At 40.2% G+C, this 26,482-nt stretch overlaps 2 protein-coding genes across 5 annotated transcripts in view; both read right to left on the reverse strand.

Annotated features, from left to right (window-relative positions):
• ryk (receptor like tyrosine kinase) overlaps positions 1-16,373 on the reverse strand; it is a 34,723-nt gene extending 18,350 nt beyond the window's left edge. Inside the window, exons 1-5 of one of the 4 annotated variants that reach the window (XR_009789465.1) lie at positions 15,532-16,373; positions 4,007-4,128; positions 3,844-3,943; positions 1,958-2,089; positions 1,729-1,800 (exon numbers count right to left, since the gene is read on the reverse strand). Coding sequence is in view for 3 of the 4 variants with exons in the window: in XM_061780167.1 (XP_061636151.1) it covers positions 1,729-1,800; positions 1,958-2,089; positions 3,844-3,943; positions 4,007-4,128; positions 15,532-15,763 (658 nt within the window). In the remaining variant the exon portion in view is untranslated. The remainder of the gene's footprint in view (positions 1-1,728; positions 1,801-1,957; positions 2,090-3,843; positions 3,944-4,006; positions 4,129-15,531) is intronic. The other 3 variants (XM_061780167.1, XM_061780166.1, XM_061780165.1) reach the window with 3 other exon arrangements.
• Positions 16,374-17,223: 850 nt separating this feature from the next.
• Positions 17,224-26,482, reverse strand: part of sned1 (sushi, nidogen and EGF-like domains 1) — a 30,441-nt gene continuing 21,182 nt past the window's right edge. Inside the window, exons 21-31 of the mRNA XM_061780127.1 lie at positions 25,854-26,043; positions 25,482-25,594; positions 23,659-23,937; positions 22,403-22,499; positions 22,176-22,258; positions 19,857-19,958; positions 19,233-19,352; positions 19,039-19,126; positions 18,531-18,610; positions 18,404-18,437; positions 17,224-17,592 (exon numbers count right to left, since the gene is read on the reverse strand). Of these exons, the coding sequence (XP_061636111.1) occupies positions 18,406-18,437; positions 18,531-18,610; positions 19,039-19,126; positions 19,233-19,352; positions 19,857-19,958; positions 22,176-22,258; positions 22,403-22,499; positions 23,659-23,937; positions 25,482-25,594; positions 25,854-26,043 (1,184 nt within the window). The 3' untranslated portion in view covers positions 17,224-17,592; positions 18,404-18,405. The remainder of the gene's footprint in view (positions 17,593-18,403; positions 18,438-18,530; positions 18,611-19,038; positions 19,127-19,232; positions 19,353-19,856; positions 19,959-22,175; positions 22,259-22,402; positions 22,500-23,658; positions 23,938-25,481; positions 25,595-25,853; positions 26,044-26,482) is intronic.

Genomic DNA, 26,482 nt, shown 5'->3' on the forward strand with positions numbered 1-26,482 from the left:
ATAAACATCTATGGACTATTCATAGCGCCGCTGTTGGGTGGAATCCTTTCATCTCTACATTTTTTTCAGGAAAAACAAAACAAACAAAAAACATCATCTTGCTTATGTTACCAAACACTGCATTGTTCAAGCAGGTATTACACCTTATATAGCTATCATATACCGTTGCGCACCAACATCAACACAACCCATAAATCACGTGCTATCGCTAAATTATTACAAAAAAAAAAATGCTATATAAATATGCTGTCGTCACCAGTGCCAGCCATCCAGAAAGTCTAACAAAAAAGCCCTTCACAAAAAATTCACAAAAGCAAACGATTGTGGTTAAACTATCTTCCCAAACTCTTTTTCAAAAGTTTTAGACCTACGAGGCATGCAATTAAATAAAATGATGAGCAACTTACCTTTGTGCCTGACCAGTTCCTTCTTCACCGAAGCATTACAGTTACCCATTTGTAACTAAGCAGTATTGCTCAAACTAATAACCAAACTATTTTCACTCATTGTCTTAAAAAAGACAAACAAACCAAAAAAAAAAATAAAAAAAAAAACAGACTTTAAATCTTGAGGCGACACAACGGCTCCGTCAGAGTGAGGGGAAGAGGCGGAGTTTGACAACACTTCTCAGTCTTCAAGAGAGTTAATAGATTTGTTCAGGTTATTTTCAACGCTTAAAATTGGTTAATGCGTAAAAATAAACGACACGGGGACAGTCCAATTAGCAAACACACCCAAAAATTTTTTTTTATCTACGGAGCCCCCCTGGTGCCAAGGTATGAGAAAAATAAAATTCATTGATAATCTGTTCCCTCAGTTTAGTAATCCGTACCCTCAGTTTAGTAATCCGTACCCTCAATTTAGTAATCCGTACCCTCAATTTAGTAATCCGTACCCTCAGTTTAGTAATCCGTACCCTCAGTTTAGTAATCCGTACCCTCAATTTAGTAATCCGTACCCTCAGTTTAGTAATCCGTACCCTCAGTTTAGTAATCCGTACCCTCAATTTAGTAATCCGTACCCTCAGTTTAGTAATCCGTACCCTCAGTTTAGTAATCCGTACCCTCAATTTAGTAATCCGTACCCTCAGTTTAGTAATCCGTACCCTCAGTTTAGTACTGTTTAGGAAACACGCAGGCTAATTGTAGCCAGTCCTGCTAGTACTGCTATATAATGATCAACCCCCTCGAACTACAGCAATATTGCCTTTCAGTTGAAAAAATGGGATGTAGGATATATCACGACATGACAATTTATACACAGAATTCACACGAGTAAGAATATAACATACAAATAGAATTTACTTCACTTGACAGATATACGTAGGTATACGGAGCCCCAGACATTTGCTAAACTGAGGGAACAGATTACTAAACTGACCGAGGGTACAGTTTACTAAACTGACCGAGGGTACAGTTTACTAAACTGAGGGTACGGTTTACTAAACTGAGGGTACGGTTTACTAAACTGAGGGAACGGTTTACTAAACTGAGGGAACAGATTATCAATGATTTTTATTTTTCTCATACCTTGGCACCAGGGGGGCTCCGTATGCATCTATGAAACGGTGTCAATTAATGTTTTTGTTTTGTGTTTTTTTTTGGTCTACGAATAGCCCATGTCTATATGTGGAAACCCATCAGACAGAGGGGCTGAAAGAGTTAATGAATGCCTCGCGACAGGCTCTGGAAGTTAGCATGTACCCAGAGATCACAAGGCGATACTCACAGTCGGGGTGCTGAAGCGTGTGAAGGGTGTGGTTGTTGAAAGGAAATGGAATCTTTGGGTCAGAATCTATTCCTGCCCGAAAGAAAAAGGACCAAGACACCAACATTAGAGCAACAGCCAAAACGTTTTCACGTAATCGTGCAAATTGATTTACACAGTATTTGCGAATAAACTTTTCAACTTTCCCCACACAACCCCCACAACAGGTTTGACAAACTTCCTGGTTTACTTTTGTAGCACATTTTCCTCCTCTTGAAGTTGAGCACTGTGTAGTTGTTGCCGTGCAAGGTCAAATTGAGCTGCACCGTCACGACAGCCTCGCCGTCCACCTTGCCCGAACAGAAAAGGTCCACTCGAAAAACTGTTGGGAACGCACACAAAAAACACCATTTAGTCATACCCATAACCTAAAAATACATTTAAAGGGGAAGGAAACCCGCAAGTTTTTTGGGGTTTTTTTTGGTGCAAGAATATGTTGTATGTGCCACCACCAACCAAAACACAGTATTCTGGTTAATATTGCATTAGTGGAATAAGAATTAAACAGAATGAATAGTTAGATAGATGTAGCGGAGTCCAGTCACTTGATTACGAATATGTGCTGATAGCGAGTCCAACCCAATACCTCAGCAATGCATTAAGAAGAAAAGGATGTATTCAAGCCAGCGAGCGATTTGGCCACACTGTGTGTTGCCTCGTCTGCTCTGTGCAGCTTTGCATACTTAGTTTGTAGCATCTTTCGGCTTGCCCTAACTGTCAGCCGTGGAGGCAAAATGTTTCCACATCTTAAGGCCTCTTTATACTCCCGCGGTCGCGCAGCCGACAACGCCCGCATTGCATCACGTGACTGACAAATTACCCTGCGCAGCACCTCTGCGTGGCTTGCCGCGCAGCACCTCTGCGTGGCTTGCCGCGCACCCGACAAAAATAGTTGCTGCGCGTCGAAAGCCGCGGAGATCATCTCTCGTGATTGGTCCGTTTTAGTCACATGCTGTGATGACGTACCAGCGTGCCCCTTGGTTCTACATACCATTTACGTCGCCGCATTATCGACGATCAAAATACTAGGCTTTACACAATCAGGATTTTTGCAGCAAGATTAAACGTATCATCTGGTCATCTAGGTCCATTTGTTCTGTCGCGGTCGCCATCGTTGTTGCTTTGTTCTCTGTTACTGAAAGGAAAGTAAAAACGGCTACCGCAAATGGCAAAAAAAAAATGCATAGGAAAGGCCACCCTTTTTTTATAAACGAGCTTTCTCCATCCAGTCACACACACACTCTCGGGGATTGATGCTTTTTGGGAGGTGCCACCCGCTACCAGTGAGCACTGTGGCTGGCGGCAGACGCACACACTTCTGCCTCTGTTACTGTTACGCTTAAAATACCGGTACTAAAACAACAAAAACGTTAAATTCTGTCATATACAATTAAGCTACTACTGTTCCATTTGCCAAGCTCTTATTACCCAAGGATTATTTTGACACTTTGAGAACTTTAAAAATTAAGAAAATCTGATCTTTTTCATCTGAAACCCATCAGCTAAAAATTAGGTGATCGGCCTGATTTCCGATTACATGATCGGATCGGGACAATGCTACTGTATTATGTATATGAGTGCGTAATACTTCTCCTTGAAATTAAGACTATTGACAACGTAGTCATTCACAAAGTTGTCAACTCTTAGAAACCCTGAACAAGATAAAGCGGTATCGATTTTAAATGGGCGGATTTTATATGTCCTTAAAACTCAATCTTGGTTGGAGGATAAATGGTGGAGCGTTGAGAGTACTGACAAGAAATGTGTACAAGAGTGATGGTTCATGGGCCAAACCAAATGTCATTGGCATGGGACAGTGATTCTCAAGTGTGCTCCCGATAGTTGCATGTGAAAGAATTCACTAAATTAAATGTTTAAACCATGCAAAATGTTACAGTGGCTTAAAATCCAGGTCAGTTCATTTGATTAGTGTAGTTCAGTTGTATTCAACTTTACAAGACAATACATACCGCATTTAATCTGTAGATGCGCCCAAGAGCGACTGTTTTACATCTTGGTAGTAAATAGATCAATCCAAGCAGGGGAACAGAACAAAAAAAAGTATTTTAAACAAACCGGAGGGAATGCGGGGAAGCTCCCCATGGCTGGAGATGTTGCTCTGCGGTGTGTTCATGGCAGGAGAGTTCTCCACGTGGAAACCTAAGCGGTAGTCCACCTAGGAATCAAGAAGAACTCGTTGTGATGTTGTTGTGGCGTCGAAATAGATGTTGGCACTTACCTTGGACTTGGAGTGCCAGGTGAAGTGAAGGTTGTTGGTCTCGCTGGGCACGGGCATCGTGAAGGACATGGCGTTGTGGTTCACCACGTCGTCACGGACATAATAAAGCTCTGCATCCAGACCTGTACGGAGAGCAAAAGTGGAAAGTTGACACTGGTCGGCCTCCATTTTGGTCATGATCGACCAACACTTTGTTCAAATTTAGAATACATTTTGCCTTATGGGAAGAATATTTATTTATTCCCCCAAACATCTGATGACCGATAAGAGATCAATTTAAAACTGGGTAAACGTCAGAGAACTATTTATTAATTTTTTAGGACATCCCGATTTGATCACGTGATGAAAAATATTTTTGACAACAAATTGAATTTGAAGTTAGAAGGCATAGGAAATACTGAATTCATGGAAAATGTAAGTTAAAAATGAGAAAAAAGCTTGTAATTAGGGATGCAACGATACCACTTTTTTCAGAATGAGTGTGAGTACAAGAAATTCACTGAATTTTCCCCAAAATTATTTATAAATTACCAATACATCTTTTGGTACAATAAACCCATGTATCCACCTGTTGACATTCATACAACAGCATAAGTCATGGCTTCCTGTGAGTATATAAGCTTTGTGTTCAATTAAACGGGTTCAAATTTCACATGTCAATTTGTGATTTCAGTATTGACACTTTTTGACATTTTTGTTTGGTGCTGTGCCGTGAAATTTTGTGGGATGCAAAACAGGTGCCTTGGCTCAATAAAGCTTGGGAAACTGATTTAGAGCGTCCGGCTTGTTAAAACACCCCCCAAAAATGCCACTTTGCCATGAACAGACAACAAATATACCCCCCTCATCCAAGCCTAAATGAGAGCGATGGCCCAAGCACATCTGTTAGCACTTGAAACCTCGCAGTGCCCAAAGTGAAGAAGTTCAAAACATTCAAGTGCGGACGAGCTCCGAAATGAGTGCAATTTTACCAAGGGGTTAAGAGGATGGTTCACATAAGTCACTATGTCACACATACACTAACATAAGAGTGTGAAGCCTTAGTATGTTTATTTTGATGATTTATGGAGGGGTTAAAGCTCTCAGGCCTGACTTCGAGGATCTCGTTTAAAGGCAAGAATGTGTGCAACAGCCTCGGGCTCGAACCACTTTCTCACATTGACTCAATTAAAAACATCTCAAACATTTTTTGCCAGCTCAGGGAGCAGATGGAGGACATCTTAAAAGGGCCCGTGTAGGCGGCGGCGGTGGCAGTGGGCGTGCTAACAGTCGTTTAAACCTACAGGCCTGATTTTCCCCTCAACGTATGAGCTTAGATGAAAGGACAGCACATGTGTCGCTATTACTACAGTCAGTCGCAATTGACTCAAAGGAAGGAAAAGTGAGCACATAACACACATAAACCTATTAAAACACACTTTTTAAGCTGTCAAGAAATGTGAGACCGTCGCATAACGTCAGTTTGTGGAAATGAAAAGAACAGTTCTCCAAATAAGAGGCAACATGTGCTTGCTTGAAGGTGTCTGTCACTCCCAGTTGAAGCTTATGGTAAAAATCACACGTCAAACGAGAATTCAACATCCATCCATCCATCCATCCATTTTCTGAGCCGCTTCTCCTCACTAGGGTCGCGGGCGTGCTGGAGCCTATCCCAGCTGTCATCGGGCAGGAGGCGGGGTACACCCTGAACTGGTTGCCAGCCAATCGCAGGGCACATAGGAACAAACAACCATTCGCACTCACAGTCATGCCTACGGGCAATTTAGAGTCTCCAATTCATGCATGTTTTTGGGATGTGGGAGGAAACCGGAGTACCCGGAGAAAACCCACGCAGGCACGGGGAGAACATGCAAACTCCACACAGGCGGGGCCGGGGATTGAACCCGGGTCCTCAGAACTGTGAGGCTGACGCTCTAACCAGTCGGCCACCGTGCCGAGAATTCAACATTATATATTAAAACATCAAAATATTCAACCAAACCCTTTTATTTTCTCTTATGAAAGTCCACTAGCTTAATGCTAAGATAAAGCGTGAAACATCATAGACGAGCGAACTGCGATTATAATAGCCGTTACGGTAATTACTAACCCCCAAAAAATTATTGTATAAACGGGGATGTACCACCAAAAAGCGTTTTCCAGGGGGTGAGGGGGAGAGAAGGTAGGAAAAAATTGAAAAAAAAAAAATAATAATCTGCAAGTAACTGAATCAGTGGGTGTTGAACCGTAGGTATGCGGCCGTTCACTGTACAGCCAACCAAAATGCACATGAGCTTTCACACAAAAACATTAATTTCTGGGTATTAAGCTAGCGAGGTCCATCGAGTCGCCGCCGCGCCATACACATCCGTTCATACAGTAGACATATATATTGTGTTTTACAACAATTCATTTCATATATACCCGTGAATGAAACAGTGGAGCGTGCAGTCTGTGATGCCAAAACGCGCACGAGCGAGGTACAGTCAGTGTTTGGGGGCGAGGCAACCTCTCAAGAGTTACACTCTCTCCTTTATTCTCGCCCACTTCCTCACTTTGTGGTAACCCGCTTCGTACTTGACCGTCACACTATGGTTTTATGGTTTAATAAAAGTCATACAGTACAAAATACTAGGCTTTACACGATCAGGATTTTTGGGGCCGATCAGCGAGTTTAAAAAACCGATAACCGATCCGATCACGAGATGGGGGAATGTGTCTATTTAAAAGACCTGTTCATTTACTGTATAGACTTGTGTACTTAATTGCTCAAAAAAGTATATTTACAATAAATAATGTATCTTTGTTCCTCTATTTGTGCCAGTGAGGCATAGTGACAGACAACAAATTAATGGTCTTCTATTAGATGGCAGGAAGTAAATACAGTAATGAATATATTCACTTTTTGTGACATTTTTGTTTGTTGGTGTGCCATGAGATTTTACAATTGTAAAATATGTTCCTTGGCTCCAAGCCTGAACCGAACGTCCTCTCCTGGCCTGAGCACCGGTGACCACCAACACACGTTTTTCCCCATTTTGTCCTTATAATACAGTTTGCGCGATCCATTCGTTGTCGTAGCTACGGTAACGAGTGTATACGGTCGCATTTGAGTTGACAAGATAAAGCCCAATGATCGTAAAAATCGGGATGCGGTGGTATCGGAATACAAGATTTTATTGCAGTAGTCTGACATAGAGCAATCGTGAAAGAGCACATTTGTCGTCGTCTGATTCGGGCATTACGTGTTGCCTGTCTCAGACGTGTTGTCTGTTCCACACCGCCGACATGTTTTTTTTTTTTTTTAATAACTTTATTGGCCGTCAGATATTTACAGGACTACGCCAAAAGGCTAAAAATAAACTAGCTTTTGGATTCAAATATACTGCGCGAGATGGCGACGCGGAGTAAATGTCTTTTGCGGAGCCGATCAATGACGTCCTTGATCGGCTCGGGGAATGACGACATTAAAGCCGATCAGCATAGAATGCTAATTAGCGGCCGATACCGATAAGGCCGATAAAATCGGTGTAAAGTCTACAAAATACTGTACGTAGGAGCCTCAAAACCAGAGGGTCGCAGTTTTCCACAGTTTCTGTGTAGGTGTGAGTCGCCAACTGTCTTTTTATTTTTTGAGCTGGTCCGGTTCGACGGTGTTGCGGCGGGCCTTACACTTGTTTGTTGTTTTTGGAAAATATGTGAATGTACCTTTTGAACATAAACAGGTTAGTGTATGCGTCGAAAATGAATGCGATTACGTGCCGTTCAGGGCTATCGACAGCTAAAAGTGTAGCGCCGCAACGGTTTGTGCTTTGTCAGTACAGAGAACATGTTGTGCTGGCGGCGGAGGATTAATAAACAGCTGGAGCTGAACACACAATGAGTGGTCTAATGGGCCTCCTGTGAGAAAACGGCCGGGGTGCTGTGATAATTGCCTTTCTCTGGCTTGAACTCTGTGTGCCACCCTTGTCTTGACGTGTGGCCGCAGTGCACTTTGATAGCAATTAAAGCGGCGCAACAAGGCGTGTAAGAGTGACCAGTTCTCCCTTCGTTTCCAGTATTTGAGCCCCCAACCTCAACTACTTTCAAAACAGGAAGTGACGGGAAAGGCAACAGGCGCCTGTCACGCGTTCAATGGAAGCTTTTGCTCACAAATTTGACCGCTTAAGGCTAAAGGCTAACAGGCTTGTTTGTAGAATGGGGTTTAGTGTTTTGAATTCCAGCATGGCAGCGTGTTTATTTTGTTTTGAGTGATCACTTCCTTTGAGATCAACACATCACCTTCCCAGGACAGGAACACGCCACTCAAGTGCCCTTGACCGCCGTAATGGGGAGCAAACATCAACGCTATCATTTATTCGCTTTTTTTATATATACAGTGGGACCTCGATTTACAGGTTATTCGAGTTACGAGCCGTCACTTGGTTGAATTTTGCTTTGTGATCCATAACACATAACTTGAAAAACTCGCCAGTTAGGGCACTCGTAAATCAAGGTACCGCTGTCCTTGCATGAAGTATTTTCTTACCTATTAAGAGCCAACCATCAGTTTCATAAATTCCTAGTTGACTCACTTATTGCCATAAGTTCCTGTTAAATCCCATGCAAAGTTTCCTACTTGGAAAATTTATGGAATTTTGCAACCCAAGTCCTGTAGCTCTTAATTTAATCTAAAGCAAACCAAAGAATGTAAAATGTACCACGATTCACGTTCTAATGATCATCCAAGTAAACCACGACAAAATCTCCTTCATTTCACATGGACATGAAGCAAGTACGCCGTGGATCACGGTGCGCATCAAAAGAGAGAGGACAAAAGGCGGCGGCGAGCAGGTGCCGAGATCCGGATAGCATCTAACAAAGACCCTCTTGTAGCCCACACGTGTGCCTTTACCGCCTCCTAGCCTCAAGAAGACAGTGGGAGAAAATGGAGGCATATCAGTCGGCAACACCTCTGTTACACCTACTACAACGGGACGGCAAGCTGGGAAAATGGCTGGCCAGTCCGGGACAGGCTAATATATGGCAGATTAAACACATCGGACAGTGACGGTCGCTTTTTATCTCATTCATCACTTAATCGAAAAAATAATCAACCCATTCATCGATTACTAAAATAATCGCTAGTTGCAGACCTACTTTGGACACTCTGTGCCTTTTACTGACTCTTTCCTCCTTCCTTGCCCAATATCACAACAACTTATTTCAAAACGGAGGAGTGTGTGAGACTCCAGTAACAATAGTTCGTGTGGCAAAAATGAGATTTTGCTTCAACCTTTGTTGTAATCAAACAGAGTTATTTAATTAATCTTTTCAACCCTACTCCCAACACAACGGGCCGGACCTGTGACACTACGTCGGAAACCGGAAAGTTCTTGGGTAAAAAAACAAAACAAAACGGGAAAATACAGACATGTTTGACATTAAATATTTGCGGGGGTAATGCTTGCTTTCAACACAACAGGACGGTAGAAGTGTTTGTCAGGTGTCAAACGTCACAAAGCGTCAGGAAATATCCCTCACATGGCGGCTCTGATGCAAAAAGTTCAGATGAAGCTGTAGGTTGCACGTTAGCACAGTATGCTAACATTGCCTGTATTTTGTTATAGGACCGCGGGGAAAAACTTGAAAGGCGGTTCCAGAAATAGCAACTTTTCAAAGCCATCAAGTGCGGTTTTCTTTCACTTCAAAAGGACCGTACATCAGCCGCCTGCTTTTATTCAATGGACCGCCTCGGGGGGGGGGCGACGAAGGCAGGAATCCGAGCCCGGCCGTTTTACTTCCATACCGTAATAAGCACCTCACTGATGCTTGTTTGGGAGGGGGTGGGGACTGTTTGTTCCACAAATAAACACAAATCTGATGGTTTGCTGAAGAAGTGATTAAGTTGGGAGAATGATTTCGTTGCGGAGAAATCTATTTTTAGACGTTAAGGAGGCTTCGTGAGGCCGAGTGCACCAGGACAAATATTTTTGAATGCCTGATTTAGCTAAGCAAATTATCTGGGTGGCTACACGCCCACGTCTCCAAAACATGAAAAAAGGGTTCATTTGCCTCTTAAGGCACGCTCATGAGAACAAAACAAAAAAAACAAAAAAAAGAAGAAGGAGACAAAGAGGAAGGCTATCTATCCATCCATCCAGCCTGGGCAATATATTGATTTTTTTCAATTAATTTGAGTTTTTTTTATTGCAAACAATTTGAAACATATTCAAATCTAATTTTTATATGTTTTCCTCCCTTTTCCCTTATTTCCGTCACAGTGATACACGCACAAGCCCACCAACATGGCTACCGCTAAAGAGAGCGAAAGGTTTGTTCAAAAGAAAGGAACCGTATCGTCAGTGGTTTGGATCTGGTTTGGGTTTGCGGCGACGGACGTGGAACAAGTGACGGCCTGTTGCAAAGTTTGTGTAAAGCCCACTTGAACAAAACACAGCCGTAAAAAACAAACTTATTCCAGCATCTAAAACAGAAGCGGGCATCCAGCCGGGTGGGAGCAAGGCCAATCTTTCCAAGGGGAACACGACCGCTACAACCAACAAACTCCTGCTAAAAAGTAGCAATTTTTGTAATTATTTTACATTTTTTCCTAATATTTTAGAATTTTTAATCTAATATTTTTCTACTTTGTATCTATTTTTCCCTGTTTATTTATTATTTTCCTTTTTCTGTTACTATTTTACCACATTATTTTATTTATTATATTTTTATTTCTTTATTTTTTCCCAATAGTTTTACCCTTCAGTTTCATTTTTATGTACTATTTTGGAATACGTTTGGATTCATTTTTATATATTTTCTTTTACAGTTCCTCAGGGCTGTATTTAAAAAAAAATATTTTGGTACTTTCATCTGTGTAAATTCTGTTGATCGTTTCAAATTTCTTTTAAGGAGTTATTGTGTTAGTTGATGATATTTTTCCATTTTGTATGAATATGTGTATTTTGGTCTCGTATTTCTGTATGTTTCCCAACAATTCTACATTTATTTCTTTTTCGAAATTTCTAATTATTTTTGTATCTAATATTTTTTCTCTTATTTTTTTCCAATATTGTTGTACTTTTATCTACTAATTTTTGCCTGGTTATTGTATTATTCATTAACATTTCAACATTAGTTGAAAAACAAATTTGTTTTAATGCGTATTTGTTGTCCAGTGCTTCTGTAGTTTTTCCTAAACGATTTGCATTTTCGTGTATTACTTTTCTGTGTTGTCTATTTTTCACCTACTATTTGGACAAATATATTTTTAGCTATGTGTACCTAATGTTTTGAGTTTGCCACTGCTGTTAGCCAATCCCTGACGCAGGATAATTGTGACATATATTATTTAAGAAGGGCTGCATGGGATTATAACCACAAAATACATGGTCGTAGAGGACCACAATGTATCCCACAGGACTTTTTCTGCATTCCAATGCATTTTTTATGTGGGGGGGGTGACACATTCACATGCAAAAGCTATCAGGGACGATGGCCGCTCTTGATCGCCTAAGCGAGACGCAGTGCGCACGTTTGAGTCAGGCCCGAACGTTTAGCTAGACGTCCGCTAGAGAAAAGGCTCATTTGGTAAAGTTATCAGCAACATTTCCATCTGCTGTCCTAGCGAGACTTCACATGCATGATGCTCCACTTCTGTTATCTTGACAGAGTATCACCAGCACAATTGTGATGGCCAACACACGGAAATTGAAAAAGGGCCTTTTAGTTCTTGAGCAGGTCACAGAAATGCAGCCTTATAGTGAGGATCACAACTTCCTTTCTTGACAAAAAGTGAGTTTTTCATCTACAACTTCATTCGAGGAAGAGCACTACTTTTGTGTGTTTGTATATGGGCGGGGAGGGGGGTAGGGTTCCCCCTCGAAAATTAAGAACTTATTCTCTGAAAAAAAAAATTAGCACTTTTTTTCAAAAAAATACAAATTCATCCTCTTAAGATCGCTGCTTTTTTTTGTATCCAATACGTACACATTTCTCGAAAAAACAAAACAATGTTCAAATTCCTCCAAAAATGACTTGCTCTGAAAAAAAAAAAAACAATCTGGAAAATAAAATGTCCTCTTTAGTTCTTGAAAATATTAAAAATATGACTGTTGAAAAAAAGAATCTACTTTTTATTCCTGAGAAAGAAAATCAACAAATAATACTGTATTTTCACGAGCAAAAGTGAGTCCGGTTGTACTTTATTGAAGTATTTAACAATGTACTCACGATATTTTTTTGATCAATCCTCATGCACAAATCCATCAGAGCCCTCATCTTCTGTATCCGAAATGAACAGCTGGGCAAGTTCTCAATCAAACACGCCAGGTTCCCTCTCGTCATTGTCGGAGTCAGTCTCGTTGCCGTGCAGCTCCTCAGAAATGATGACGGCTTTTACAAAAGCTCGAACAACAGTGCAGGCAGACCCTTTAGCCCAAGAAGCCACAATCCATTCACAAATTGCGGCGTAACTTGCCCGGCGCTGCCTCCTAGTCTTAGTAAAGCTGTGTTCGCCATCTGTCATCCATGGCTCCCACACCGCTCGCAACTTCACTTTGAACGCCCTGTTTCCACCGATGTCCAGGGTTGGAGTTCCTCCGTCAAGCCTCCGTCAAGCCTTGCCAATGATGGCAAGCTCAGAGTTATTGCGCTCAGTCGAGTGGTGACTGTAGAGACGCTTCTCCCGGCTGTTCTTTGCTCATTAATCCATTGCTCGAGTTGGTCTTCCAACTCGGGCCACTTCGCCTTGTTTCCGTGGAAACTTAGCTTCGTCTTCTTGACTTGGCGGAACTCCTTTTTCCTGCTTCCTCCACTTGCGAACCATGGATTCGTTGATCTTGAATTCTCTCGCGGCTGCTCGATTCCCATGTTCCTCTGCGTAGCTGATAGCTTGCAGTTTAAACTGTGCTCCGTAAGCGTGTCTCTTCGTAGGTGCCATTTTCGGGGGTCCTAAGCCAAACCGATGTTTTGCACAATGCACATACCGGCGCTATATACCTACTGGGGGCGTGCCTTTAGTGTCCTCTGTCACGCGCACACTTCCCCCTTTAACGGCCACATGCTGTCCTCAGCCACGTCCATTTTTCCTCTATATAAGCAGCGTGTCGGCATGAAAGGCTCCCAGTCAGTCAAGCGGAGCGCTCATCACACGATAACATTTATAGATTTTGGCACTCGGTGCACACATAAGTCGCACCGCATTATAAGGCGCCCTGTCCATTTTGGAGACAATTTAAGACTTTTAAGTGCACCTTATGGTTGTGAAAATACGGTACTGCTATTTCTCAATAATACGACTATTCACAAAAATGGGACTCTAAAAAATTTATTTATTACTTTAAAAAATATATAAACAGTATATGACTATTTTACATGACTAAGATTACTATTTACACACTATTTATTTAAAAAAAAATTTTGAAGAAAAGTGACTATTTTTGGAAAATACAACTTTTTATTCTTACAAAACTTTACCTTAAAACACGTAAAACCTTTAAAAAAAATACAACTTCCTTGGAAAGAGTAGGGCTTTTTTGTAGAGGAAAAAAAAACAAAAAAAAATGTTAGACTTGAAAAATATGGCTTTATTCTTGGGAAAAAATGGTTTCAACAGAAAAAAAATTTAATCTTAAAACTTGTAATCTTTTTTTCCTTGATAAAATACAGATTTTTAGTCTTTAATTTTTTTTTATTCTTAAAAAATACGACTTTCCTTAAATAAAAACAATATATTTTTATTTTATATTTTTATTCCCATCCCAATTTTTTTTTAATTCTTTTACCACCGAAAGGTTCCAGTTTCTGGAAAAAAACGAGTACACGCAAATCCGAATTTAGAATTGCGCGCCTTCAGTGTAGTACCACGTTATGCCGTGACATGCTGGGCAGCACTGAGAACTACAAAATCTACATGCAGCTTAAGAGCAAGAAGAATGGGCAGAGAAGGTCCCCTACTAAGGAGAAGTAAGTTATTATAACAGTAATGTTGTATGCTCTGTTTGTATGGGTTCCTGCTCTCTGTGTGTTATAATTCCTGTAACATCTATGCTAATTTCTGAAATGACCTGGTTCGGGTCAACATTTTGACCTTAAATTACACAATGTTTAACTAATTGTATTTTGTTTTACGTGTCAGTTTTACAGTAGACTACAACTGTGAGTGGCAAACAGCTAGAAGCGAGCATGCATTGCCTTTTATTTGGAGAACTGTGCCAGTTTTCGTTTCTTTAAAGTGATGATATACGATAGTCTTCCATTTCTTGAGCGAGGGTGTGTGAACAGGTGCTAAGGAATATTTTAAAAAGTATGTTTTAAAGGCTTGCGTATGGAAAAAAAATATATATATACAAATTTTTTTTAAAAACAATTTCACCCAAAGGCACGACTAGAGGAGATAACAAAATGCTAATTAAGGCTTTCAGCTCCTCTAACGTCTTGCTGTATTTGTCAGTATTTGATCGTTTAACATTTCGTGTCGACCAGCGATATTACCGTACTGTCCAATTGGTGGGACGCCGAAAATGACGTAGTGGAAATTACATATCGGAAATGAAGCATTTTACCAAGCAGACAGCGGAGTGCGGCCATTTGTCTACGTTTGTAATTTTTATCTCAAATTGATCCGAATTTATTTTGACCATTTATGCTCCTTTACATTAACAGCGGTAGGTTATCCGAAATGCGGTGCAGGTTGATAAGGCCAGTGATCAGGTCAACACTTACGCCAGTGCAAAGTTGAGTGAGGAGACTCCGACTGGTGTGCTCGACGGCAAATTTTGCTTCAAAAGTCACCCCGATGGGAGTTTTGTGGAAAAAAAAAAAAAAAGGTAATTTGGATATATTGGAGTGCTGAACTCACTTTTCATCGAAACAAGTTCAAAACACCGTCTCAAAGCAAAATGTGGTACTACATGTGGTATATTTGGCACCTGTGATTAATCAAAATCCAGGTGTGATTAATCTGATAAAAAAAAAAAACATTGATAGCCCTGATGTACATACATATACATATAAATACATACACACACGCACATATATTCTTCTGATTTTAGTATTGTCATCTAATGCAGTATTTGTCATTTACTTCATATTTGTGCTTTTTATCCCATGAGTATTTCTCAAATGTTTGCACATTTCATCTAACATTTTGTAACACTTTGAGGATCACATTTGCCACAACAACTACAAATAAATATGCATTTGAATATTTTGATATTTTCCATCTGTTTCTGAAGTACTTCCTAAAACTTTTATAAAACAATTGCCATTTTTTTCCCCTCATGTTTTTATATTATTTTCAAATATTTTTGTGTGTGATCACAATTCTTTTATTTTTGCTACTATTTCTCAGGTATTTTTTCAGAATATTTTGAAATATTGTTTACCTTTTCTCAGGCATTTTCCCCCTTAATATTTTGTTATATTGTTTTATTTCAAGTAGGTTTATAATAGGTGGAGGAGTGGATGGAAAAACAAGTACAAATGATGGTTAACAATCACTTTCAGCCCTTTTCAAATCACGCAGATGACAACATTGACCCCAATAAAACAAGTTTCCTTACCCAGCAGCCTGTTGAGCTCGTCCACACTCATGTATATGTTGACGCTACGGTTGTTGCCGCTGTTGTCGTTGTCGAGCCCCGAAACCGATACGCCGAGGTCGAGGGCCCCTTCCAGCAGTAGCAGCCCGAGGAAGAAGCTCCCGAGCGACCGCCGCCACGGCACCACCGAGTGCGGCCATCCCCGGCGCTCGGACGGGCCGCCGGAGCCGAGCAGCGGCAGCCACCCCAACATGGCAGCGGTCCTCTGGCTCGCAAGTAGTCGTCCGCGTTCCCGGGTCTCCTTCTTCTCATCCGTAGGTGAACTTCCGAATCCCGGGGCGCGACATTCCTCGTCACTCTTCGCTCGTTCCCCCCGGCGGGCCTGTTATTGTCCTCGACGGGCTAATTTAGCCGAGGCGAGCTAATTTGGCTAACTTTTCAGTCTGGCTGCGGGCTCGAAGTTGGGATATTTCCCGACGTTCCCACCCGCCGCACATAACAACAAACCACTAAAACGAGCACATTTCGCCTCCACGGCTGTCGAAAGTGAATAAAAGTGTTCCGAAGTGGGACTAAGATGGCCTGTTTTCTCCCTCCACGGTCGTCCCAAGTCTTTCCCCACCGCCAGTCCGCCAATAGCTCAGTTTTCACAGGGAGAGCGCGCAGGGAGCCGCGAGAACGCGCACTGCTTTGGCTGTCTAAATGCTGTCTTCAGGTACTGTGGTAAATAAGGAGACTGATTTGGGAGCCCCTTTAAACAATTGAGCCACAACCGTAAATATGTAAGTTTTAACTGTGGTTTCAGCGCCACATATTTGCTATAGTACCCTCGCTACATCATAGTCGTCTAATGAGACATAACAATCCGATATGCGGACGAAAATGTAATTGTCACCAGAAATTACGATATTGACGAAGGTATCGTTCACTTCAAATGCCTCTTTACGTGCCTTTTCAGGAAAATTAGAGTTGGCGGAAGACTCATTCAATCTAAATGCGCCTTTACGCGCTATGGTAAAAACGACTTAATTAAAAAAAGAATACGACTCCTCATATAAAATTGTTACTTTTCTCCCGTCAAGATTATTTGCGTTCAAAAATGCAACTGACAGTGGAAGTTCTGATTATATTGAACGCATCATTTGAACTATCGTCAACGTGCCAAACAAGTGTAATAAAACACACACTGCCCAGGAGCAAAATTAATATAATTGTTGTTTTTTGTGTGTGTTTTGGGATTTATTTCTTACTTTTCAGGCCATAAGTATATATTTTTGTGTCACTGCATGAATAAAGATATGAAGAGTTCAAACGCAAAAGAAGACGTCCCCATTTTGTTTTTTTGTTTTTGGGTGTATTTAGTAAAATTTGTTTTTAATTTTTGGTTTCCGGTTGAAGCTAATAGTTTTGTTTTATAATAATCTAAGTTATTATAAAGGAACAGACAAGTCCAAGATTTTCACATAACTATAAAATGACAGTGAAAGGGTATTATGCTTTATGAGAAAAAATAAAATAGGCGAGTTTACGAGAATGCAACTCCAATCCAACTTTACTTGTTAGCATTTTATACATATATGATCATGACGATTGTTATCTTATCATGTTTTATGTACGTTATTCTGTCTGTCGAAGCACTTTGCAAACACGTTTCTAAAAGGTGCTATATAAATAAAGTTATTATTACAAGAAGAAAAGGCACAAATCCACAGGACATTTTAACATTTTTATTAATAAAATATTCACCTACAAAAACGGCCTATGGACACTATTTACAGCATAACGAGCAGCGATGCCTGCTAATACATAACAATAATAATAATAAAAAATAAAACAAAGATATTTTACAAAGAAAACACTGCGCCATCATCAGAGAGAGGGAGAGATGAATTCCTGCGACTCGCGATGAGATTGTCGAACGTCGTGGAGCTTGAAACGTTCCAGTGTGTCCTGACGGGATTGCGCGGCAACAACAACGCCAGCGCGACCTCGTCTTATCTTATCTTATCTTATAACCATGCTACTTCAAGTACATCATAAACACCAACGTGGATGTTTCCCCCGTGCCGGCCTCCAAGTGCTCTAGAATATAAAAACATTACATGTTAAATAACAGTTTGTGCATCATGGTTTCATGCTTCAATTCCCATTGACATTGTGCTCCTCCTTGTTGTGTGCATGCCTTGGCAACCAAAGGGCAGTATAATACTTACATAATAAATACACGAAGAAGACGGTCTCTTCTAAACTCAGTAAGCTGCAGTAAAATTAGTCACTTTTCGCAGAGGATAAATAATATATACCTGTGGGTATTGTTATATTGGCTGTCTACATGTGTTGCAGCACTGTTTGTGTTCGAATAGCTTATAACTACCGCAACGTCGATGCTATCTTTGTTAGCCAGTCTGGGCATTTCCCATTATGTGTTAGCATGAAGCTAGTTGGCTTCTTTAAGACAAAGTAATGTGGCATGACGCATAATTCTTTGTTTTATGTTTAGTTTTCCAGTAAACATCAACTGGGAGTGGCAATAAACAAGTTACCTGTACATTCACAATTTGTTGTGAAGTTTGCTGCTGCCATCTGGCGGTGGAGTGCCTGAACTTCACTTGTATGTCAAAATTTTGCTCGCAAGATAGCAAATAAAATTGGGCACACAACGGTACCGCTGTACAACTTTATTCTTGCAAAATTACTAATAGCTCCCCCCGCCCCCCCCCCCCCCCAAAAAATACAACTTTACTTATTACTTTGTTTTCACTATTATTTTTGTCAGCTAGCCATTACATGGTTAGCTTTACTTTAGCAGCTAACTTTACAGTCGACACCGGTTGTTTTATCTACTTTCTTGTTTGACCATTTATTTTTCACAATGCCACTAAAGTAAACAAACCTTCACTGTTGTCTGCGTGTTCTTCTGACTGTTACTGGAGGAGGTAATACAAAAAATTAAAATTAGGAGATGGTTTTATTGAATTTTATTATTATTATTATTATTGTGACATCTGGTTTGAACTCACCTTGACTTTTCCTCGGAAGCGTCGAGTCGCAGACTTCTCGGTAGCAAACATCTTGCTGCACTTTATAGATTCTTTTGTACCTGAAAGAACAACAAAAGGAACAAAGGAGAATTAGAAAACAAATGACAACAAGAATAAAGTACGAGATTAATGTTGAACTCCAACAATGTTTAAAGATTTTATTTATTTTTTATGAAAATGAGTTTTCTTGCAAGATGACTACTTTAACCAAAACAAAACTTTATCCTTGAAAGATTACTGCTTTAGTTCTGAAAAATATTTTTTTCCCCATTTAAAAAAAGACTTTATTCTTGTAAGATTAGATCAGATAAGACTTTTTTTCTCCAAAAAATTCTACTTTCTTCACATATGATATTTTCTTGAAAAATAAGACTAAAAATGGTCTTAATTTTAAACAATATTTTGACTTGTTTTCTCAGTTTTTTCTTTAAAAATAATGACTTTACTCTTCTAAGACAACAATTTTGATCCTTTAGATTATCCTTACACGTAATGGCAGACGTCGCCCTCCCACACGGGCACGCTCTTTGTCTCCGAGTAGAGGCGGGTGCACGGGTGAGGCACTCGCTGGCACGCTGTAATACACACACAAAATTTTACCATCTTCAACTCTCAATAACGAGAAACGGGCGTTCGGTATAGTAAAATAAAATGGAGTTCCGCCTGTGTAGGTAAACGTACACAGTTCACACTGCGCGCCTTTGAAGCCGGTGGCGCAGTCGCAGACGTGCGAGTCGCCGCCGCCGTTCGTGCAAGTGCCGCCGTTCAGGCAGGGCACACTCAGACAGTCCTGGGACGACTCTGGAAAACAAAACAAAACAAACATTTAATATAAGCCGCATGTAAAGATGTTAATTTGTACAATTTTATAATGTCACAAGTAGCATGTAAATGTCCACTAGCGCACAGTTTTGCCTCACTAGTGACATGTAGCTGTCCTACTAGTATGCCAGTTGTCCTACTAGAAGCATTTATTCACTATACTTTATATCCATCCTAAGGTCCATGTTCTAGTATGCACTTTGTCCTCACGAGTAAGTCAATGTCGTGCACTAGTAGAATGACTAGGACGCATTAGTAGAACGACTTTGTCTTACTAGAAACGTTTTTTCCAGTACTACCTTTCACTACTGAATGACATTTCTGGACGCTAGTAGGACAATTTTGGCATACTAGTAGGACAACGACATGTTATAAGAGAGAAAAAACAAGTTGACATCTGCATGCTACTACTATGGACAGCCATTTGAGAATGTATTCGATAGCCTTGTTGTAAAGGCCCAAGAACAACTGCACGACACTGACCAGGCTTTGCCTTGGACGCGGTCTCCTCTTGAATCTCCAGCGCCAGGCTGATTTTGTTTGTGGTCTCCTCCATCCTCTCCAATGGAACCGGCGGCTGGGGTTCTGCCGGGCAAAAACATACAGATTTTATAGGTGGTGTGAAAGGGGCTTCTGATACTACTTCCCAAGACGGAAAATTCCCAGGTTGACCGCTATGTTCAACAGGTGTCAAACTCAAGGCCCCGGGGGCCAGATGGGGCCCGCCACATCATTTTACGTGGCCTGTGAAAGCATATTATGTGCGTCTACTTCATCTTTGTTGCCAAAATCTGTTCCAAAATTGCAAATTATCTTCACTTTTAATAACACTGAGATTCCAAACATGTTTTCTGACCAAAATAGTTTTTAAAAAATAAATTGAACAATATTTGAACAGATTGTTTTCCTTGACTTTGTATTCCAAAACTAGTAATCCATTAATTTGCGATTATATATTGATATGGTTTCACAGTTATAACGGCGCTCTAAGGGAAACTATAACTAGAACGTGGCCCGCACCAAAAATGAGCTTGACATCTATGGATTATAAAATTGTATTGCCTTGAGATACGAGCGACCCGACTTACGAGTTTTTAGAGATACCAGTCGTCGTCTGGCGGATTGTTTTTGGGTTTGAGTTGCGAGGAAAAATTTGCGATGTGAGCGCTGTATGCAAAGCAGTGAACTCAATTCACTTCACAGCAAGCAGCAGTCAACAATTCTTCATCTCGAGTGCCACTCCAGCTTGAAGTTCACTTTCAGACGAAACATAAACCAACGAGAATTGCATGTATATTAAAACAAACACCTCGATTTGCCTTAGGGAAGTCCATTTAGCTTAATGTTAACAAACTACACAAAATGCCATAGGAATAGCATCAGTGTAGCTTAATAGAAAAATGTCTCCTATAACTGGAGCTTACTGAGTCGGTTGCAAAACTCTTCTGTATATATACTGCCCCCAGGTGGCCAAGACGTGCACAACAGAAAGAGCAGCACAATCTCTATTGAATTGAAGCAAAACACATGGCAAAAAGTGTTTCATTCTTTACATTCTATTGAATTATTTCATTACTGTATGTTTTGATAAATGACAATATTCTTATTTAAAAAAACTACAAAAATGTTTTTTTTTTGGGTGGAGGCTGGAACAAGTTAATGGCATTTCCACTCATTTCAATATGGAAAGATGATTTGAGATGAAAAAAAATGTCTTTATTCTTAAAAAAAATATATTCTTGAAAAACATACTTATTTTTGAAAACAAATCTAAGATGAGTACTTTTTTAACTTTAAAAAACCCGAGAAAAATACAGCTTTTGCTACAAAAATGCAACTTGACTTGAAAAATACAAAAACAATAAAAAAACAACTTTTGTCAAGAAAATCAATAACTTTCTACACTAGAAAAATAAACAAAGAAGATGACTACTTTTACAATACAACTTCCTCTAAAAAAAAAAAATGATAAAAGAAAGACGATTTTAGATTTGAGTGTTTTGAGTTGCAAGCGTGTTCACGCAATGAATGAAACTCATCTCTCAAGACACCACTGTACTGTACTGTACATGTTGTATAAGATGACTTTCTACAGTAACTTTGAATGTCAGAGCCCTATAATACAGTGTTGAGTCACGCATGTGATCATTTAGGAACCGATGATGTCATCTGCAGCATGATTCAATTACCAAAGCAAAAGAACAAATCTTAACATGTCAAAAAACAACAAAAACAACACAAGAGATGCTTTTGCCTAATGTAGACACACATGGAACGACTTAAGCAAGAGATTTTTTTTAGGGCCTCCTCAACATAAACAAATGTCACACAAATACGCAGATGTAGAAAAACTAGAGCGGAAAAAAAAAACAACCTGAAACGCGACTACCATACATAGCCCAAACTATATCAAAATCTAAATACTACTGAGGTAAAAGTAGCAAAATGCCGGCTTTTACAGGTTGCGTAAAAAGAGGCTTTCTGTGTTGCTGCACTGTTTGTGTTCAAATATCAGTTGCTTAAAGGGTTACTGTATGTATTGTATGTGTTAGCATTAGCATTAAGCAAGCCGACTAAAGGCTAAGTAAGCTATGTGCTTGTTTTAAATACACTATGTAAGTCTCTTTGTTTTACATTAAGTTTGATAGTAAACTTCAACTGGGAGTGGGATTAAACATTTTGAAGCCTCTTTTTTGAAGAATTAGTCACTATCGGTCAAACTGTAGCTTGTTGAAGCTGTTAAGTCGGGTCACTCGTATGTCAAGGCACCGCCATATTTAGTATTGTTGCGTTTTCGCTTACTGGGCCGATGCCGAATGACTTTTCTTGGCAAGTTTGTGAACTTGGCCGTGATCTTTCCCCTCCTGTCAATCAGTTCAGTGTACCTGCAGAGAACATCCATATCAGTCCCAATATTTTTATAGTTGTGTAAATGCTGCGGAACAAATCTTTTTATGATTATTGCTCCCACTTTTTCACATTCAACTGCTTCATATTTGTTGATTCATTTTGATGTGTTATTGTCGTACCTCTGTTCCGCGTCGACGCCCAGATCCTGAGGCTGAGACGGCCTTCGTCCTGCCTTGGTTGGTCGTTCTCTTCTTCCGGACCTGGCCTCCATCGGCACTGAGCCCAAGGAAACGTAAACAGGAAGTGTGTTTTTTAAGAGATCACATAAAGCCTGATTCCAGATTGGAGAGAGGGGAGGTTTTTTTTTTTTGGGTTTTTTTTTGTCCATGAAAAATTTCATTAACTCGAAAAAAAAAGATTCAGAGCCATAACAGAAGATTTGACATTCCTCTGCCTAGGAGTTCTACAAAGAATACATCCAAGTAGGATATTTTAAAGTCAGTATGAAAGGAGCTTCTGATACGACCTCCAAAGACGGAAGAATTATTGGGTGCCCGTATTATTATTGGGTGCCGCAGAGAAGAAAGTCAGAAAATGTACAGGTAGTTTGAAAGGGGCTTCTGATACTACCAAAGAAAGCGAGAAATTCACAGGTTTGATTTTGGCTTTTTGCTTTGTGTCAGTGCCGTTTAAAAAAAACAAAACGTCAGCACTTACAGGTATTGTGAATGGGGCTTGTAATACTACCTCTGAAAACGTAAAATTTGCCGGTCGACTTCGTCCCCCCACTTCATGTTGTTGCTGTTTATCCAGAATATGTAAAAATGTTGGCATTTTCACACTACCTGTGTGGAAGGGGTGTCTGTTTCTACCTCTGAAGGTGGAAGAATCCCGCGTTAACTTTGTCCCCGTGTTCTGTCAGTGCAGCTTATACAGAATAAAAATGTCAGCATTCACAGGTCGTGTGAAGGGCTTTTGATACGACCTCTGAAGGCGGAAAATTCACCCCCGCATTCTGTGTCGGTGCCATTTATACAGAACGGCGAGACAGGAAAAAGAGCACTACCAGCATTTACATGTAGTGTGAAGAGGGGTTTGGGTAAAATCCCGGGTTGACCGTGTCGGTGACGTCTATACGGAACAGCAACACAGAAAAAGCCTTAATGTGGGATTTTACACATAGTGTGAAAGTGGAGTCTGATACTGCCTCTGAAGGTAGTGAATTCCCGTGTGGAAAAATGTCAGTTTTACAGGAAGTGTGAAACAGATTTCAGAGACTACCTACGATACCGTAAAATTCCCGGATTGACCGCATGTTGGTGCCGTTTATACAAAACAGCGAGACAGAAATACCGGCATTCATAGCAAGTGTGAAAGGGGCTTCTAATACTACCTCAGAAGGCGGAAACATTTGGGGTTGACTTGTGGTACTCACAGGTGGTGAAGTCCAGATATTGAGGCTGGCTGTGGATCTGCTCCTGTCCCACTTTCTTGACGGAAGTGAGGGCGAGGCGGTAGAGCTGAGCCGGCGTCAGCTCTCGCAGGGTGTACGAGCCCAGCAGACCGCTGGGCAGAAAGCGGCTCCTGGTGGTCAGCCCTCGCGTCACGTTCACTACGAAGCCGTTGGGTACGAGCCCCGGGTGGTGGGTCCAGGTGATGGCGGCCGCGTTGGCGCTGACGTGGGCCAGCGAGAGGTTCTGCGGTGGGAGGGGCCCTGAAGGCAACACAGCAAAACATAAATGTGTATTTTAAAAAATTATTGAGTTTCTCGAAAAATACACCTTTTTCTCTGGAAAAAATACAATTGAATACATTTTAAAAATCCTTGAAAAATACAACTTTCTTGGAATGAAAACTACTTTTTATTATTGAAGAAATGCAACTTAATTTAAGATTAGCGGTACTACTTTTTCTCTTCAGTCGAGGAAAACGCAACTCCCGAAAAACATGCTTCTATTCTGGACAAAAAAAAATAATTATCTTGAAAAAAATTTATTTCAAGATTGTTACATTTTTCACAAAGAAATACACATTTCATTGAAAATAAATCTTGAAAGCACAACTTTTCTCTTGAAAATAAACTTTTTATTCTTATAAAAATCAACTTGAACATTACTAATTTTTGACAAAAAAATGAAAAATAACTTTTTTTTTTCACAAAGAATACAACTATCTTCCAAAAAAATCTTTGTTGAAGAAAAATGTGCCTTTATTCTTGAAAAAATTAGATGGTATGCTATGGCAGCATTTTATAGTCAATCCTCAATATATGTGGAACATACATAAAAAACATTCATTCATATATGCTCTTTGTTGTATGAAGCAGTTATCAATGAAAGAGAAGGTCTGGAGTCCTCACCAGTGGATCAGAGATGTTCCGGTCACAGCGTATGTGACTTTTTATTCATGAAAAATATGGTTTTATCCTTGAAAAAAAAAAATCTCTACGAAAAAAAAACAACATTTTGTAAACTGTAAAATACTTTCTTCCCCCCAAAATCTTGAGAAAAATTCTCGAAGAATGTGACTGTTTATTCTTGAAAAACAAATTTTCTCTCGAAAAAAACCTTTTTATTCATGAAAAATATGGTTTTATTCTTGAAAAATAATCTGTAGGGGAAAAAAAAAATTTTTATTTTTGAAAAAATAAACTTGTAAGATTGTAAAATACTTTCTTTCCCCCAAAAAATCTTGAATGTGACTTTTTGTTCTAAAGAAATATGGCTTTATTCTTGAAAAATAACTTTTCTCTCGATAAAACAACTTTTTGTTCTTGAAAAACTACTTTCTAAAAATAGGACTTGAATTTTAATAAATATGAATTCTCATGTAAAAACAATGACTTTTTAATTCTTGAAAAAAAACATTTTGCATCCCGGTACATCGCATAATTTTAAACAGTCGTGGTTTTTTTTGTTTTGTTTTGTTGTATTTTTTTTTTTTTTTTTTTTACAGCTTACATGCAGGGCACCACTGAGCTCTACTGGAAACGATGCTGCATGTAACTAAGAGCAAGAAGAAGACGCAGAGGACATTTCCCTAAGCTGCAGTAATAACAGCGGACTGAATATATGCTCATGAGTATCGTTGTGTTTGTTTGTGTACATTGCTGCTCCGTGTGTTAAAGTAGCAGTTTAAATGTTTATAATTACCGTAACATCTGTGCTAATTTCTGTTAGCCCATCAATGGCCTTTTACATTACACGTTAGTATTAAGCTAGCTGACTTTCGTAGGGAAAAAAAAAAAAAGTAACCTACGAGTCCAAAATTGCAAGGGTCCTGCAGAGTGGCTCGTGGAAGGAAACTCATCGGGTTTGAGTCCACTTTGGGTCAGCACGTCCACTGTATACATGTGTGCAGGAAGTAGAGAACTGAAAAGAACATTACAGTAGTTGTTACATTACAACATGGAGAGTTACGCAACCGCTTCTTCTGGTGGTGGGAAAATGCACACGCTGGCCAAACAGAGCCTTTTAACACAGGCAACTCGACAGTATGACAAATACATACTAGCTAGCTAGCTAAATGGTAGTTAGCTAGATTCCGCGCCAAATGAAGTGATCTGTGAATGCTTTGCTGTGTGTGCAGGGTCTGACCTGAAGGTGTGTAGGTTGGTAGGCAGAGTCTGACCTGAAGGCGTGCTCGCTGGTGCTGGCGTTGAGCAGGGCCGTGCGCGCTTCTCCGCCATCTTCGGGCGTCAGCGTGACTCGTACCCCGCTGACTGGCGCGTGGCGAGCCGTCTTGAGGTTGAGGCTCCAGCTCAGCCACACCTCAGACGACGAAACGTTCAACACCTGGAGATGCTCCACAGGCCGAGGCCCTTAGTTTTGAACGCAAACAATTCAGTTGACACGGGCACAATCGTTTGAAAGTTTCAAGAAGCCGTCAGGGGCGTCATTCTCACACATACTACAAAAATGCTCTCACACAAACAACTGAAAGTCTCTCACAGGCACTACTGAAACTCTGTCCCACACACACACAACTAAAACACATATCACATGAGAGCACTTGGGTAAACTGTATGACAGCATTACAGTACATAATGAGAGCGCATTTCAATTGGTGTGAACGCAAACATTTTTAGTAGCGTGTGAGAGTGTTACAGTTGTATGTCTAGTGTAGCGTGTGTAAACAAAGAAAATTGGTAGTGTTTGTGAGATTTCCGCAGTGTAAAATACTGTATTTTCAGTAGTGTGCTTGAGAGCATTTTCGAAGTGAATGTGAATTTTTAGTAGTGCATTTCAGTAGTATCTGTG

This window comes from Phyllopteryx taeniolatus, chromosome 7 (assembly GCF_024500385.1).
Source record: "Phyllopteryx taeniolatus isolate TA_2022b chromosome 7, UOR_Ptae_1.2, whole genome shotgun sequence".
NCBI lineage: Eukaryota > Metazoa > Chordata > Actinopteri > Syngnathiformes > Syngnathidae > Phyllopteryx > Phyllopteryx taeniolatus.